Consider the following 19,050-nt stretch of genomic DNA (forward strand, 5'->3'; position numbering starts at 1 on the left):
TGACAGATTAGTTGGCCATTGTACATGACCCCTAGTGTGTAAGTCTATGGTAGAATCAGGGAGAGGTTGATGAGAATTCACGCAGGATAAAATGGGATTAACATGCTAGTTGCCGTGGATTCGGTGAGCCGAAGCGCCTATTTCTGTGAAGATAGACACAAAATGTTGGAGTAACTCAACAGGACGGGCAGCATCTCTGGAGAGAAGGAATGGGTGACGTTTCAGGTGGAGACCCTTCTTCAGAACGTTGAGGACCTATCTGGATCTCTCTACGACTTTAGGGAGCAAGTTACTGAATTACTCCAGCATTTCGTGTCTTTTTTTCTTTCTTAGTCAACCAGCAATTATAGGTCCTTGTTTCTCCCTTTATTTTTTTTAAAATGATGTAGAAATAACACACTTCATTAGGATTCCAGTGAGGACGGAAGGTTGTGGATTTACGTCCCACTTCAGATCCAAACGCCAAGTTCAGGCTGACATCGACCACACACTATGGCATGTTCAAGCACCTTGTCAGATTCAGATTCAGATTCAATTTTAATTGTCATTGTCAGTGTACAGTACAGAGACAACGAAATGCATTTAGCATCTCCCTTGAAGAGCGACATAGCAAATTGTAAGCCATGATGTATGTATGCAAGGCCATTTTAAATGGTAAGCTTGAACTAAGCACCCGGACATTGAACAAAATGGATTTTGATGGATTTCTTTTAAAAACTTTCTTAAAATGGTGTTGGGAAAGGGGGAGATGAAATAGGTACACATATGTTGCAAGTACATTGATTGAAAATTTGAGTATAGGCAATAGAGGTTCTACTGCAGTTGTACAGGGTCTTGTACTTCATTTAAAATTTTATTGCATCGCAAGAATGTCAGAGTAGACTTGGTTTGTATCTCTAAATGATGAGTGAAACTGTTTGTCCATCAAAGTAGAAATTTTAAACCGAGATGAGAGGAACTTTTTTCACACAGAGAGTGGTGAATCTCTGGAACTCTCTGCCACAGAGGGTATTTATATTTAGAGAAGCAATGAATCATAAAAAGTTAAATATGCTTATCGATAAATATATTGACCCAGGATTAAAAATCTTTTAAAAAAAATCAAAAAAAACTATTTAAATGTGAACTGTATCCATTATCCATTCTCTGTTGTTTTAACATGATGACATAAGATGATTGTGGTTAGGATACTCCTAATAATTGTATGGAGATTCAACAATTTTCAATAATAGTGATGATGGTGGAACAATAAATAAACAAAATAGGAGTTTATAATACCTCCAGAAGGTTGACAGCACAATGCTACTTTCAAAAGATTTCAAAGTAAAGAAGGGAGATGAATTTCAATTTGAGTTTGTTTTTGGAAAAAAGTATTTATAAATGTGAGAGTTTCACAGTAATGGGAAAATAAATCTGTGTGTCAATTACTTTAACTCAATGGAGGTTCAGACAGCGGGATTGCATAACAACACTTTTTTTTAATGAATGCCAAGTGTATCAAAACTGACTTCCCAGCAGTAGTTTGCATGAGCGATCATTTCTGGATAAAAACATGTCAATTATAGAGTTCGACCTAGCAACTCTTGACTCCGATCGGTGTTTGCATGTCTGACATTTTCCAGGCATTGTGTGCACACCCAATTCAGACAACATTTATTTCAGCCCATAATAATGCAAAAGGAAGCTCAAAGCTTCACACTACACCATCTCACTTCGATCAGGAGTACATTGTACATTTATAGAGTCAGTGTTAAACAGCTCAGAAACAGGCCTTGTAGTCCAACTGGTAGTTTAGTTTGTTGTCACCTGTACCAAGGGGCAGTAAAAAGCTTTGTTGCAACCAAGATGTCCCATTTACTATTCTGTTATACTATATATTGCTAGTCCCATTTACTTGCATTTGGCCCATATCCCTCTAAACCTTTCCTATCCATGTACCTGTCCAGGTGTCTTTTAATACGGTTATGGTACCTGCTTCAGTTACCTCCTCTGGCAGCACATTCCAGATACCCACCACCGTGAAAGATTTGCTCCTCGGGTTCTTATTAAATCTTTCCCCTCTCTCTCCTTAACCCATCTCCTCTGTTCTGGAGTCCCATATTCTGGGTAACGGACTGTATAGCCTTCATTATTTGTTTTATACATACACCTTTATCACTCCTTAACCTCCTGTGCTACAAGGAATAAAGTCCGAGCCTGCCCACCTCCCCCTATAGCTCAGGTCTTCAACTCCTGGCATCGTCCTCATAAATCTTTGTATTAGGTTGCTACTTAACAGATATTCTGCTGGCATAGGGAGATTTCAGTGGGCAGCTTCAGAGAGTCAATAGCATTTAATAGTAATATGCAAGGAAAACAGAACAATGTAATTCTTACTCGCAGCAGCACAACAGGTCCGTAAACACAGTACACAGAGATAAAATCAAAAATAGTTAAATTAAGGAAAACTCCCAATATTACAACAATAAAAAGCTGATGGCTCCAAGTGCATCTAAGACAACTAGTGGTTCATAGTTTAGTTGGTGTTGCAGTGTTCAAGAGCCTGATGGTTGTTGGGAAGAAGCTGTTCCTGACCCTGGAGCTCACAGGCTCCTGTACCTACTTCCTGATGGCAGTAGTGATACGAGAGTGCGGCAAGGGCCTTTGACGATGCTGGCTGCCTTTTTTGAGGCAGTGCCTCCTATAGATCTTGTCTATGGTGGGCTGTGATGGTGATGGCCACAGAAAGCTCATGCACCTTCCAAAGCCGAACAGGAATGCTTAAACAGAGAGGGAATGTTTTCACCACCATATAGTAACACGGGTAGTTGTCCTAAAGATATTGTTATGGCTGTGGCTGGGCACACAGCGTTGTTTGTCTATCCTAGACAGCTCTGATTAGCAACATTTAGCAAGCTCAGATTTTCCAAAACACTCGCCGACCTTTGGCTTTGCTCCCACGTCTGGTCTGCCAAGTTCAAGGTCAGCCCAACTCTCAACTTCCTTACCACTTGCTCTTTCCAAGTTGCTCCACCACATTTTCACAGCTCGCCGCTCATCATTGCATCACAGTCATCGTATTTGAAAACAAACAATTCCATCTTCGTTAATTTTAACGAGGAACAAATAGTACACTGGCCACTGAGAAACCCCAAGCATTGACTGAATTGTTGTGTTAAGGAAGATCAATCCTGGAGATTCCTGGATATAGAACAGCACAGGAATAGGCCCTTCAGCCCACAATGTCTGTGCCAAACATGATGCCAAGACCACCTCATATCTACCTGCACATGATCTATATCTCTACACACTCATGTGCCTGTCCAAAAGTCTCTTAAATACCACTATCGTATTTGCCTCCAATATCACCCCTGGCAGCATATTCCAGGTACTCAACGTCCCATGTAGATTTTTTATTTAAAACTTGTCCCACTTATACTTCCCTGGGTCATCATACCCTTTTATACTTCTAACACAGTAACCACGCACCCACATACCAAGTGCTACACAAATGACCAGACATTGCTGTGGAAAATCCCACTAGCCTTCTAAACATGAGCCTTCTTTACTGCCTCCATCATTTGAGGGGGACACTACAGTAATCACCAATCCTGGTTGCAGAGGCCTCACAGTGGCATCTTGCAAGATCTACAATCACAGGCAGCAACCATGATAGAGGAAGCTCTCCAACCTGTCTGGAGTCACAAGGCATAGCCAAAAATCATAAACTGCAAGACAGGTAATAAAATAGCAAGCTTGCTAGATGGGGAAGGAAGGCATGAAATAATGTTTTCCTTCATGAGAGACACTTTTCTTAGAGCTACAATATACTCATTCTCAAGGCAAGCCCACACCAATCTCCACATTACAATTCTTGCCAATGATAAAGAACACAAATGATGCATAACATTTCCTTTCACCCGCTGTGCAAATTCAGCTACACAAAATATAACACAGTAATGAATGATTCCCCATTACTAATTAATGCAAACGAGTCCTACCTACTTAAAGAACTCACATTTCTGCCCCAAATGCACTTTCCTAAGACCACTTCCACTCTGATAGTTGAACCACCTAGACTGCTACTCAACATCAATGATGGCTAATCAGCAATGATACTTAACAGCTGAAAGCTATGCATGTTACACAGTGTTCAGAAAGGTACTTAGGAGATGCATTGGGCTTATGTGGAGAAGACTGAAGAATGGGGTTGAGAGGGAAAAATAGATCAGCCATGATTGAATGGTGGAGTAGACTTAATGGGCTGAATGGCCTAATTCTGCTCCTATGTCCTCTGGTCTAACAATTCAAGCGATGAAGTCGATGTTCATTCAATCATGAGAGAGTTCTTCTTGAGACTCCAAATTAAATTAACTAACCATTGCATCATTTGGTCACTTCAAGGTACAACTCTAGGAGAAGTAGTGTTTGGTTTGGGTCATAAAAGGTGTATCAATTCATTGCACTGTCATGCTTTCCTGCACAAACCTTCACCTTCTCCCAACACTCTCATACATTCTAGTTATTTTCAATCCTCCACATAAAGAGAAGGCTCTGGAGGCGAGACGCAACGAGGTAAATCACCCGAACACTCTTTCAAACATCTTTATGACTATTTATTAACTTGTTTTGCTTGATTTAACACTAGCATGAAGCACAAGCAAGTTTTAAGATACCAAGTAGCCAAGAAGTTTGATTACACCTGAGTTTAATGTCACAATGAACTTTGATATTAAACAGGCAATTCAATTCCAATTCAAAGCAGGGCGTTCCATTTTGTCACTACTGTTAAGCGGTAAATAGGATATTCTTCTTGTTTCATCATATGTTTCACAACTACTTTGTCCTGGAGTGGTGGCAGATTCACTGCATTGTCTCTAACTCATGTGAATTAGAGATAACGTTGTACAATGTTCTCTGCATCATGGATAATTGCGTAACTGGTATCCAGCAATGATTTCCCAAAAGTGCATGATAAATCATAAAAAAATTAAACTTATGTTCATATAGACTACGTGTCAAATTTACTATGACAAAAGCTTATTAGTGATGTACAATTGATTTTTGCCAATGGATTTGGAGATAACCTGAAGAGAGAAAAGCCAGTCAAATGAAGAAGCTTCTTAATATGTTAAAGGTTGGAAATACCAGTCATTTCCCAAATGTTTTGCCTTTTAAAAAATATAACTTCTTCAGTTGACAGAAAGGCAGACACGCACGTTTGTGGCGCCTTTTGAGGATGTGCCAAAGCACTTTACAGCAAAGTATAGACCGAAGGAGATTGCTGAAGAGTCATGCCAGCCACCATCACGCATCCACTTTCCAGTTTCACAGAGCTATTATTTCTCATGGGTGAAACCCAGTATATCAAATTACAACCTTTACTGGCACATCTTTGCAGGACCATGACATTTGAAGGGGGTAGGATATAAATATTTTGAAGAACAAATAAGCCATGCTTTTTGCCCAAGCATAACCTCCTGGACATCAAATTACTTTTTACCAAATGGAATCCGGTAAATAAGTTGTTTCCGTGAAGAATTGTGAATTGAATCATAGAAATTCACAGTGCAAAAGGAAGCCATTTTTTGAAATTCATGCTCATGCTGGCCAAGAAAGAGTCAGGGGAGGCCAATCTCACTTGTCATCTTTCAATTCATTTCCTGGTGGGATAAGGCACTTCAAATGCTCATAAAAGGTTTCTATATCCAGTTACTCCAGCACTTTGTGTCCCTTTTTTCTACTTTCCCAGTGTCTTCCCAGCAACGAACAGAGAAAAAAGTTCTCAATGTTTTACCTATCTTATCTATGCTTCTCATAATTTTATCCACTTCTATCAGGTCCTCTCCTCAGCCTCCGACTCTCCAGGGAAAGCAGTCCCAAATTTGTCTGGCCTGTCCCTATAAGAGATCCCCCCCTCTATCCCAGGCAGCATTCTTGTAAACCTCTTCCGCATCTTAACCAACACCTCCACATCCCTTCTGTAATGGGACAATCCCACGCGTTTTTATTTTACTGATGTTGCAATGTGGTAGTTTATCAAACACCTTGCAAACAATTCATGCAAACTACACCAAGTGTGGTACCTTTTGTGATTCAACTCCTTGATTAAAAAAAATTCAGGCAAACACGGCCACCCCTGATTGAATGTTTGCAGGTGGTGGGTGAGTCACTAAAGGATATTGAATGATACTGCATTTAATGCAGTTTGCATAAATTTTATCGACTATTCTTATCTAACATGCATTTTCCTAAATGCTAATTTATCCTGTCCCTCAGGTCATTTGATAACAAACTGCTCACCTGTGTCTAAACCTGTAAATTATGTCACCTACATTGATCAAGGGAAGACTCTGTTTGCTTTATCCTGCTGCCTGATAAAAGTGGTTCTTCAAAGTGGGATAATCCCTCATATCAACATTGTCACCAAAGTGGTTAATTCATTGTTTAAGAGGGAACTGCAGATGCTGGAGAATCGAAGGTTACACAAAAAAGCTGGAGAAACTCAGCGGGTGCAGCAGCATCTATGGAGCGAAGGAAATAGGCAACGTTTCGGGCCGAAACCCTTCGGTTTCGGCCCGAAACGTTGCCTATTTCCTTCGCTCCATAGATGCTGCTGCACCCGCTGAGTTTCTCCAGCTTTTTTGTGTAACCTGGTTAATTCATTCCTTGAGCTTCCCAATGACCAGTGTCAATCACAGACTCCCTCAGAGATGTATAGAGGGTGCCCTTGCGATTTGTCTTTTGAGCACTGCGAGTTCTGCACAACTAGCTTGCTGCGCCTATATCCCAGAGCATGGTGGATCTGAATCGTCCCCTGTGGGAAGCAGGATGGGCATGTTTTGACATCTGAACGCGATGCTAATTTGATGCCAGTGCTGCCAAATAGAAGCCACATGTTGAATGTGCATTGAAGACCAGCAACCCTACCACACCCACCACACATAATATTTCAACTGATTATCAACTGGCAGCCTACCTCAGATTGGTTTTCACCAGCTGTAGCTATGATTTGACAGATTTCAACACTGCTGCTTGCTAAATACCGTGCAACTGTAATGTGAACTTGGTGCAATGACAAGGAAAGGGGAAGGGGTAGAGGAAGCAGATGTGAAGGAAGGTTCTGCCACAATTCTCCCATTAAATAATTAAATAAACACTCAAAATCTAAAATGTTTTATGCAGTAGGGCCTGGTTTTATAAATTAACTAACCACGCATTTTTCCCCCTCGGTATCTGCAGCATGACTGGGGGACTCCTGGATTTAATGGAAAAAAGTTGTGGAAGTGCTAGAATTTATTAATAAGGTGGTGGGACAGAGAAGGTAATGATAGGAACATGGATTTATGGAACAAAAATCATCTTCAACAAATCTCTTCGAGTTTTTGTTGTATCTACCAGTAGATGTGACCTACTTAGAAGAGGCCTTTGATCAGGTATCACACAAGAGTTTATTAAACAAGATCACAGCACCTGGAATTCAGGGTAATATTGCATGGAATAAAAACTGGTTTGTGGATGGAAAATGGGGAGAAGGAATAAATGGGCCATTTTAAAGGTAAGAGACTGAGAAATGGCTAACGGAGGAATACCTGGTGGCTTCCCTAATCCCAACCCGAGTTGTTTGTGATAGAGTCACGGAGCTATACAGCATGAAAACAGACCCATTGGCCCAGCTTGTCAATGCTGATCAAATTGGCATACTGGGTATACAAAGTTGGCATACCATTTGCCTGCATTTGGTCCATATCCCAGTAAACCCACCCTTTCCATGTGTCTGGCTAAATGCCTTTTAGAAGTCATAATTACAGTATATCCCCTTCTATAGTTTCCTCTGGCAGCTCATTCCAGATATGGACTTCTTCAGAGTGAAACTGTTGCCTTGAGGTCCCTCTTCAATCTCTCCCCTTTCACTTTAAACCTTTTCCCTCTAGGTTTGAGAATCAAGTGTAAAATATACATGTTTGCTGATGATACAAAGGTACGTGGGGTCTGACAATGGTGCAGAGCATCAGAGAGATATAGACAGGTTTTGAAATGGCATATTAAATATCATATAGAATTTTGCTAGCTATAACAAATAGCCACTTCGGCCCATCAAGTCTACTCTGCCATTCAATCACGGTTGATCTATTTTTCCCTCTCAACCCCATTCTCCTGCCTTCTCCCCATAACCCCTGACATCCGTACTAATCAACAATCTATCAATCTCTGCCTTAAAAATGTCCATTAGGATATCCATATCCAAAGGCATTTTCCCATTGCCTTTGATTTTGCCATATAATATAATGGCTGCTGACACTAGATAACTATATGGATGCAAAATGTGCTGGAGGAACTCAGCGGGTGGGCAGCAAATGTGGAGGGATTGGACAGGCAACGTTTCAGGTCAGGACCCTTCTTCAGACTGATAGAAGAATCTAAACATAAAACATCACCCATCCATTCCATCCACAGAAGCTGCCTGACCTGCTGAGTTCCTCCAGCACTTTGTTTTTTACTCAAGATCTGCAGTTTGTGTCTCAGAATGCAATCAACTGCAAAAAATGGTTGTTTAAAAAACACTGTTTTGTCTGCTAAATGTAATTTCCTTGAGAGTCCTGAGTTACTATCTACCTCATTGGAGACACTCGAGTCCTCTATTAGCTTCAGATGAGGAGAAGTATGCAAGGTTTGGTGTTTATACTGGACAACAATCCTTAAGTAAGGAACAGAAGAGCAGTGTTAGAGTGAACACAACATGATGTCATCACTTGAAAGCTTTACATGTGCATCAAGGGGGTTAAACATCAAACCATCCCTCTTTGCACCTCAGTTTTTGAATCATACAATAAACAATCTGGAAATTGTTGAGCCTCTATGATTATTTATTCTTCCTTCTGACAATTATAATATTAAACTGCTGTGGCAGCTATTTGCCACCTCATAAATAGCTGCCTATTATTCAATTAGTAATATACTGAGAATAAATAATTTCTTGGGAACAGAACAGAAAAATAGCATTACCTCATACTCTATTCCAAAAGCACAATGCATTCACTTTGTATGTGTTTATAATACATCATTTGTCATTTACCCAATGTTCATATAACTTGGGAACAGTCCCTTTAGATCTTTGATGCCACAATCACCATCACCATCCAGTTACAGTGATCTCATTTTATCCGCTCCCCATTTCCATCAATGGGAAATTCCCTAATTCCATTCCCTGATGCTGCCTCTCATAATCACAATAACGTACAGCAGACAATTGGGATAATAAAAACACCAAGTGGTGAAGTAACTCAGTGAGTCGACAAAGCTGTAGTGACAATGAGTAGGGGATGTGTGTTTTGCTTGAAGGAGGGTCCCCACCATTCTTGTTTGATCACTTTCCTAGTTTTTGACAACCTGAAATATAAACTCTGCTGGTAGACACAAAACGCTGGAGTAACTCAGCGAGGTGGGCAGCATCTCTGGAGAGAAGGAATGGGAGAAGTTTCGGGTCGAGACCCTGCCCTGTAACCTTCCATCTTGCCCTGTAACCTCTTACCCCATTTCTTATCAACAATCCCTCTCACCTTAAAAACATTGTATATCCCAGATACCCTCTGTTTGAATGATCTGAAGGACAATCAGATATGTTGTTTAAAATAATATCTGAAGGATGTTTCACTCCATATAATAATGCTCCCATCTAGTGAATTGTCACCTTATTATATGTTCAGATCTCCGGAATAGGGATTAATTAAGAAACACGTTGCCCAGTGGCAAAAATGCTTTCACTCAGGTATTGAATATCCTTTTTTACAGTTATTTACAGGGTAACATCATAAGTGATAGGAGCAGAATGAGGCCATTTCGGCCCATCAAGTCTACTCTGCCATTCAATTACGGTTGATCTATCTTTCCCTCTCAACCCCATTCTCCTGCCTTCTCCCCATAACCCCTGACATCCGTACTAATCAAGAATCTATCAATCTCTGCATTAAAAATATCCATTAGGATATCCATATCCAAAAGGCTTGCGATTAATCCCTTCCCCATTTGCCATTGAAGTGAACCTTGTTCTTGGAATGCTGCAGGTCTTGTACAGAGAGAGAAAGATTGAGTAATCTTTTTATTTGCTCATGGTGGTGTATGTGCGGTAGTCCTCTCATAGTTAATTACAGTTATGAAACTTGACACACAGAGATGCAGTTAATTAAACTTCAATGCTTGCAGAGAATTCAAACATTAATGAGGCATTTATTAAAAACAGCAATATGTTTTGCATGTGTGAAGCATATGAAGTAGTTCAGCACAATCTCTGTAATGAGGGAAACAGGCAACTATGATTTTCAAACAAAATGGTTGTAAACATATGGTTGTAGTGATATCTACCTTTACACAAATAAATTAATGTTATTTTTTAATTTGCTGGGTTTGAACCTAAGAAAAGATTTTAAAAAATCAAAATATTACTTGGATCTCAAAAGGCAAATGCCATGTCAAAGGTTACATGTTAGACTAAGAAGTTGTAGGAATTTAACGTATAACTTGGAGATTGAAGGGATACAAAGTGAATTGAAGGGTTTAACGGAACAGTCACTAATGAGGAATTCATGCTCAGTTTGGTGGTGGTTGCTGTGAGCTGCCCCAGGGCTCAGTGTTGGGACAACTACTGTTTCTAATTTACATCAACAATTTGCATTCTGAAACTCAAAGCAAATTGGCTAAATGTGCAGAGAATACCAAAATGGAAGGTGCAGTAGAATCGGGCGAGTAAACGCAGAATGTACAGTCCAGTTGGATAAAATACTAGTGGATTGAACAGCAAATCAAAACAGTAAAGCTTTTTACTGTACATGTGACAATAAACTAAACTAAACTAATATCATTTTGTAATTGGATTGTATTGTAATTAATTTATTAGCGAAGGTTGTAAAAACATACAAGGAATTTGTTTTGCCATACAGTCAAACCAAAAAAGCACCAAGGCACCCAACTGCATAAGAGTTAACATAAACATCCACCACAGCGGCTCCCCCACAATCCTCACTGTGATGGAAGGCAATAAATTATTCTCCCGCAGACGGGGCAGTCGAACCTTCTACAGTCAGGGCGATCGGTGCTCCTGCAGCCAATGATCGAAGCTCCCGTGTCGGGGCGGACGAAACTCCAGCGGCTTGGAGCTCCTGAATTTGGTCCCTAACTAGGGACCGCAAGCTCCACGATGTTAAGTCCGCAGGCTCCCGCAGATGAAGCTCCCAAAGTCGATCCCAGCGAGAGGCCGCCAGAGATACGATACGGAAAAAGTCACATCTCCGTCGAGGAAAGAGATTTTAAAAAGTACACCCCCCCCACACACACATAAAACAAAACTAAAGATACACTGAAACATACATTTAACAACAGACTAAAAATAACTAAAGAAGAAAAAGGATGAGACAGACTTGGCGAGGCTGCCATCGTACAATGCCATCCGCTGGATTTTATGCAAGAAAATATGAACAACTGCACATGGAAAAAATGTATCACATTCTCCATATGAGTTGTTGAAATAACTATTGAAGAAAGGGACCTGGTAATCTGAAAAGACCCAACCGATGTAAACTGTGGTAGTAGAATGCTTAATTATGCTGAAGGCATAATTAAACAACATGGTGCTCTGATTATATGTCATCCGAGACAAGTAGTTTTTGAGAGACCAGGAAGATATTCAGACCTTGGAAGCAGGACAGAGAAAAATCACGAGACAGACCCAAATGTTCCCATCGCAATAGCATGGCTGTTCAACACCCGGCTTGAGATCTAACTATACCCTTGGTTTATGTTTCATTCACAAGGAAGAAGAAGAAGTATAATGTTATGCAGCCCATGGACTGGCAGTACTATTTTAGACATAAATTTGAATCAATTGCAGACGGTTGAATTAAAATTCCCATCTTCCAGATATTTTTATTATCAGATACCAGTCCATACCATGTCATTACAAGTTGGCGATAAAATGGCAATCTCATTGAAGAAAATCAATGCCAATACAAATGGATTTGTATGCTATAGAGGAGGTATTCTTCTGAAGTAGATTAAGCATTGGGAAACAGAAGGTGGTGGGAGGAAGGTTACATCTTTACTAAATTCATATCTTATCTACTCCCAGTCAATCTATTATTATGATAAAATATGCTGTAATTCTCCCATATATAGTAAATAATTTGACTGTCACCATCTTATAATACTACAAAAATATATTAAAAATGAACTGTGTAAAAGATGTCATCTAACTTAGTCACTATAACTCTTTCTGAAGTTGATTTCTGAATACCACTTATTCTAGGGATAATTAAATTTAATAAACTTACCCTTTGAATCTGTATTCATTTTCTAAAATTAAGGAATATCAGCATTGATTTGCCAATCAAGGGTCTGTCTTTAAACATGTACATCTGAAATAAACTTACAGAAGCCAGCTGAATGTATTCATGTAATTCACGGCTATAAAGATTTTGACAATCAAGTTTTGTGAATTAGTATTGTGTTAGATCCTTAAAGTCTCACATTAGTGCCCACAATTAATTGACCTATGAATTATTTATTCAACAGAATAGAACCTTTCAGACCAAATCTTTAGAAAGTATATTCTTTAAAACGATTCACTTGATTATATTTCAATACTAATGCAACATATCCATTACTTTTACAACTCAATTTATTCTGGTACTTTCTGATAAAGTGCTTTTATGATGCCTGTTTTATGTCCACTAAAAAATCTCATTTGAGGAAAACACAGAGAAAAGGAGTAATTCAGTGGGTCAGGCACTATCTGTAAACGGAAGGCAACATGTTGAGTCGGCATTCTTCTTCAGACTGATAGAAATAGCGGGCAGAAAACTGAAAAATAACCCTACTACAGTTAGTCTGAAGATGGTTCCCAGCCCAAAATGTCACCTGACAATCCCTTACAGATGCTGCCTGACCCGCTGAGTTCCTCCAGCACTTTGTGTTTTTCTCAAGGTTCCAGCATCTGCAGTTCCTCGTATTCCCATATTATTTTGAGGACTTGGTTGTGGAGGTTTTCTTTTTCTTTTTTCTTTTTCTTTTTCTTTTTTATTTTGTATGGATTGATTGACATTTAATCTATTCAATTAGTTTAATCAATCTCTGTAAAGAACTTTGGTTCAAAGTGATTTTGTTTAAAAGTGCTATATAAATAAATATTATTATTATTATTATTATAACAATATTTTGTACCGGCATTTAAATTTGTAGTTTGCGTCGGAGGTCAAGCTTATGTTTTGCCCTGGAAATATAGAATTTGCCATTCAAGTGTGGAATTGTATCAATATAAAGTTTTTAAATAATAATAATAATAATAATAACTTTATTTGTTAAGCACCTTAAAAACAACCAAAGCTGACCAAAGTGCTGTACAGAAAAAAGAAAACAAGCAAGACATCATAAAACAGGCAGAACAACAGAACATACAAATAACACGAGGCGCATAAACTACATACGAAAATCCAAACAATAAATTAAAAAAACATAAAACACGAGTACGAACAACGCAGCAAAACCAATCAAATAAAGTTAATAAACAATTCAACACCTCACTGGTCTACAAAGGCCAAGGAGAATAGATATGTCTTCAGGAGTGACTTAAAAACAGCTAGAGAAGGGGCCTGTTTAACGTGTAGAGGCAATTCATTCCACAATCTCGGAGCCGACACAGCAAAGGCACGGTCCCCTCTGAGCTTCCGCTTAGTCTTTGGCTCAATCAGGAGCAGCTGATCATCTGACCTGAGATAATGTATATTAACTATGTAATAACTCTTAGCAAGAACTTAGAAGGTGATGCTGATTAATTTTGAACTAATGACGACTAGAACTAATATGCTTCAATAATTAATATTTTACAATGTGTTTCAATTGGTTAATGATGATTTTCTACCATTTCAGGTATTCTGGAAATCAGAACTGTGGCCGTTGGAGTCGTTGCCATCAGAGGTGTAGAAAGTGACTATTACTTAGCAATGAACAAATCTGGGAAATTATATAGCAAGGTAAGTCAGTGCCGAGAATATAGAGACACAAGGAACTGCAGTTGTTGGAATCTTGAACAAAACACAAACTGCTGGAGGACCACAGCAGGTCAGGGAGCATCGGAGGAGGGAATGGACAGGCGGCATTTTGGGTTGGGACTTTTCTGCGGACTCTAGAACATAGTGCTCTTTGAGTTGGAACTCTTGTTCCTCGAAACGTCGCGTATTCCTTTTCTCCAGAGATGCTGCCTGACCTGCAGAGTTACTTCAGCATTTTGTGTCTATCTTTGGTCTAAACCAGCATCTGCAGTTCCTTCCTGCACATTTTCTGTGCTCTTTTAGTTGTTAAATTCTGATTAATTTGTCATATACACAAGGATGCAATGAAGTTCCTTGTTCACATGAAGCTCACAGAGAAAAACGGTACTGATGAATACAACAGTAAATATAATGATCAGTACAAAAACAGCAGAATGGCACAAGATTGTAGTGCAAAAGAACAACACGGAGTAACCGAATTATGTAGAGTTAAGAGGAATAGTACGAGGCAGCTCTTCCGAGAAGGAGGTATGAAAGTGTTTGGTTCAGGAATCAGATAGAAAGGGGGAAGAATCTGCCCTTCATTTTGGACGTCTGAGCCTTCAAGCTCCTGTGTCTTCTCCCAGAAGGTAGGCAAGAGAAAATAAAATGGCCATGGTGACATCCGTGACGATGCTTCCCGTCTTGCTATTTCATCACATTGGACAGAATGAAGCTTTGTTTTCATGTTTGAAACAGCCATGAAACGTATTAAGCTCATCCTAAAAATTCAATTTCCCTTAAACAGGAATGCCTCCAATCATGGAGTGTTAATACTCAGCCTTATACACCGACCAGGTTTAGGTCGCTGTTATTATGCATTCATCTCAACAAGAAGCAATGAGCAAGCACACTGCTTCTCCAAGGAGGTGTTGATTAAGGCACACTGGGCACTGCAGTCAAAGAGGATGGACAATGGAAATGAATAACCCATGATGTTGCACAAGTTGCAGAATTAGAGAATTATTAAAGCATGGAAGGAGGCCATTCTGCCCATCATGTCTATGCTATTCCAGGTGGAGCAAACCAGTCAATCACACAACCACATTAAGAAAGAAGCATAGGCTCTGTACTCGAAGAGACTCAAACTCATCTCCTCCCTGGGCAGGGCATCATGCCAATGTTTGTATTTGGGCTTTAGACCATCGTGGGATCCATGCATCATGTAAAGCTATATGGCCTTTTGATCTCCCCCATGTATTTTCTCAATTTACTCATGCTTTCGGACAGGCATGCAGAATTTCATTGCTATTCATCAGCCATCTTTTATAGGACGTCCTGAAGTCCCAATCTGGGTCTTTTGCAACATAATGGAAGTGCAGTTATGATGTTGGAGATGCAGGCACCTGGTTGACCCAAATCCCCAGACCTGACTGCCAGACACTTGGGTGTCACTTTTCAACAACTTGACATTGATTTCTACAGTAAAGGGAGTATCAGTAAGTGAGATGACTGCCACAAGTATACACTGCCTTCATTTTCTGTAGGTGCTGCCATTCTCACTTCACTATGAGCGGGGAGGAATATCTGACCTTATGTACAGACAATTCTCTTCTCCTCTCAAATGGGCTTCATATTGGAAAATTGCAATACCCATTCATGCATGTGCTCTGCAACCTCTTCCAGCAAACTACCATGGTCTGATGAGTTAATCACTTGTTCTAGCCAGAAACCAGATGCAGGCTGATTTTAATAATAGGCTAGATGGAACTAAGTTGGGATGCTGAGTTGAATTGAAAGATACAGCATAGATCTGCACAGATGCAACAACTGACCCTTCGGCCCATGTGACCATCAATTACTCATTCACACAAGTTCCATTTTATTACACTTTCACATCCACTCCCTGCACATCAGGGGGAATTTATAGAGGCTAAATGAACCCACAAGCCTGGACGTCTTTAGGATGTGGGAGGCCCCCGAGCACCCAGAGGAAATCCACGCGGTCACAGGGAAAACATGCAAACTCCACCCAGACAGCACCCGAGGTTAGGATCAAACCCATGTCTCTGGTGCTGTGAGGTAGCAGCTCTACCAGCAGTGCCTCTGTGCCGCCCAGTAAAATAGTGTAAATGTGGATATGTAAAATCATGTTAATGACATTACCTCTCAAATATTGTCTGTCCTGCAATAGATCAAATGGACCTGGATAAACTAGGAATTGCAATCACCGCTGCTATTTACTAGCACTATCTAAGTTAGTCCCCGAAACCTTATACAGTGAATCTTCCAGTGCATAATGGTGAAGGAAGTTTGCAGACAATACATTACATTTCAACTGAAATTAATAAAAGGTTTCAGTGCATAAAAAGACCAATTTACAGCATGTTGCTTTTGTCGATCTTCTGTTTCAAACGTCATTCAGATAGATTTTAACTTTTGGACAAAATATCCACTTCTGGGCTCTTGCTTCAGTTAAATAGAAGCAGAAACTTACTCCCCTAAAACAGATGGGCTGATGCAGCGTGTTGGATATGGGCCAGGTTCCAGTTTCAGGCTGGAGCTTTTGGAGGAGGTGAGGAGTCTGGGTTGGCAAAAGACTACATTATTCTTGAGAGGCCCAGAGTAACATTCCTTTGCTTCTGGCAGCGTAAAAACTATTAAAACATTTAACTTTGTTAGGTCTTTTCAGCTATACTGACAATAAGATTGATTGGAGAAAAGATTGCACATGGTCAGACCCATCTGTCAAAATGGCAAACCAAAGTAGAAAATGTCAAAATCGCTCTGCAGATCAGGCAGCCCAGGTGGAGCAAGAGACAGCGCTTCTGGTCAATAACTTTTCATCTGAACTGAAGATGTCAAAATAGCAATGGGAGTCCAATATGTAATAGATCACCGATTTGAGATGCCCATTAAGTGAAACAGGTGGACACAAGGAACTGCAGATGCTGGAATCTTGGGCAAAACACAAAGTGCAGGAGGAACTCAGTGGGTCCAGGCAGTGTTTTGGGTCGGGACCATTCTTTTGGCTGAGGAAGAAGGGTCCCAAAGTGAAGCAGGCAAATGTTTCTGACACAGAGTGGTAGGGTCTGTGAAACTGGCAAGAGTTGGAGAATTAGTAGTAGCAGGTAGTAAGTCAATTGGCTATCTTTCACAATAACAGCAATTTTAGCAAGCTCTTACTTATGTACCTATGAACAGGCTAACTTCTGCCTCACAACAAAATAACCTGAGACTTTATCCATCTTAAGACCCACAATATATTTCCCCATATTTCCATTCCATGTATAAAACTAGGAACTGCAAATGCTAGTTTACAAAAAAAAGACACAAAGTGTTGGAGTAACTCAGCAGATCAGGCAGCATCTCTGGAGAGCATGGATCTGCTGAGTTACTCCAACACTTTGTGTCTTTTTTTTGTAAACTAGCATTTGCAGTTCCTAGTTTTATACATTTTGGGTCGGGACATTTCTTCAAACTGATTGTGATGGGTGGGGGGGGGGGGGAAAGTTGGAAGAGTGGTGGGGGCAAGACAAAGTCCGGCAAGTGTTGGGTGGATACAGGTGAGGGTATTTTTTGATTGGTAGATGGTTGGGCAAAGGCGAGAGATGAAAAGACAAAGGTGAGAGATAAGGATAGAAGAAAAGTGAAATGTAAAGCCAGAGGAAGGAACAGGGGTGGAAGGAGATTGAAGGAAGGGCAACGGGAAAAATTGGTGCGCATGCAGGTGAGACGGAGGGAAGAGAGGGGTACAAAAGGGGGGGGGGGGAGCATTAAAGGAAGGAGTGTGTTTGTAGGTAAGTTATCTAAAATTGGAGAATTCAATGTTTATATTGTTGGGTGGTAATTAAAACTAATGTATAAAATTGTTCTTTTGTGTTCCTGCATGGACATCTTTGATTAATGTTAACTTGTAGAGACACGATATGACACAGACAATTGAGACTGTTACAGGAATCCAAATCTTTTTCTACACGAACAATTTAACAGATACTGAACAACTTAACCATATAACCACATAACAATTACAGCACGGAAACAGGCCATCTCGGCCCTTCTAGTCCGTGTCAAACACTTATTCTCCCCTAGTCCCATCTACCTGCACTCAGACCATAACCCTCCATTCCTTTCCCGTCCATATACCTATCCAATTTATTTTTAAATGAAGCCACTGGAAGCTCATTCCACACAGTTACCACTCTCTGAGTAAAGAAGTTTCCCCTCATGTTACCCCTAAACTTCTGTCCCTTAATTCTCAAGTCATGTCCTCTTGTTTGAATCTTCCCTACTCTCAATGGGAAAAGCTTATCCACGTCAACTCTGTCTATCCCTTTCATCATTTTAAAGACCTCTACCAAGTCCCCCCTTAACCTTCTGCGCTCCAAATAATAAAGACTTAACTTGTTCAACCTTTCTCTGTAACTTAGTTGCTGAAACCCAGGCAACATTCTAGTAAATCTTCTCTGTACTCTCTCTAATTTGTTGACATCCTTCCTATAATTAGCCGACCAAAATTGTACACCCTACAATTTTGGTCGCCTAATGACAAGCAAGAATTTCATTGCCCTATCTGGAACACACAACAATAAAACTCTCTTGAGAAGGGTTTTGGCCCGAAACATCGCCTATTTCCTTCGCTCCATAGATGCTGCTGCACCCGCTGAGTTACTCCAGCATTTTTGTGTACCCAAACTCTCTTGACTCCTGACTCTTGACCTAATCTTTACACAATCCATATTAAAGTAACAAATATGGTAATACAGATCTTGGACAAAAATGAATCCAAATGCCAAAGCCAGTCACTATTTAAAACAACAGTTTGGATTGATTGCTATTTGATCATGGGAGACTAAAATTTAATGGGCCTATTATTTTTCTCATTTACTGATGAGAGTCTCATTATTATATATATATATTTTAGTAGGAATTTTAAAGATCTAGTACAGAGACAAATATAGTCACGAAACTTCACCTCTCCCAGCAACCAAGCCAAACAAAAAAGTTTGGCAATAGTACACGGATTGCTGCGTGTGGCTGGACCACAGATGGC

At 40.0% G+C, this 19,050-nt stretch overlaps 2 protein-coding genes across 4 annotated transcripts in view; one reads left to right on the forward strand and one right to left on the reverse strand.

Moving 5' to 3' along the window:
• Positions 1-19,050, reverse strand: part of LOC129712563 (protein FAM227B-like) — a 119,023-nt gene that overhangs the window by 44,953 nt on the left and 55,020 nt on the right. The gene's annotated exons all lie outside the window — the stretch shown is intronic.
• Positions 1-19,050, forward strand: part of fgf7 (fibroblast growth factor 7) — a 35,907-nt gene that overhangs the window by 14,511 nt on the left and 2,346 nt on the right. For both annotated transcript variants that reach the window (XM_055661071.1, XM_055661070.1), the window contains exon 3: positions 13,897-14,000. In XM_055661071.1, coding sequence (XP_055517046.1) covers positions 13,897-14,000 — 104 coding nt within the window. The remainder of the gene's footprint in view (positions 1-13,896; positions 14,001-19,050) is intronic.

This window comes from Leucoraja erinacea, chromosome 33, assembly GCF_028641065.1.
Source record: "Leucoraja erinacea ecotype New England chromosome 33, Leri_hhj_1, whole genome shotgun sequence".
Lineage (NCBI taxonomy): Eukaryota > Metazoa > Chordata > Chondrichthyes > Rajiformes > Rajidae > Leucoraja > Leucoraja erinaceus.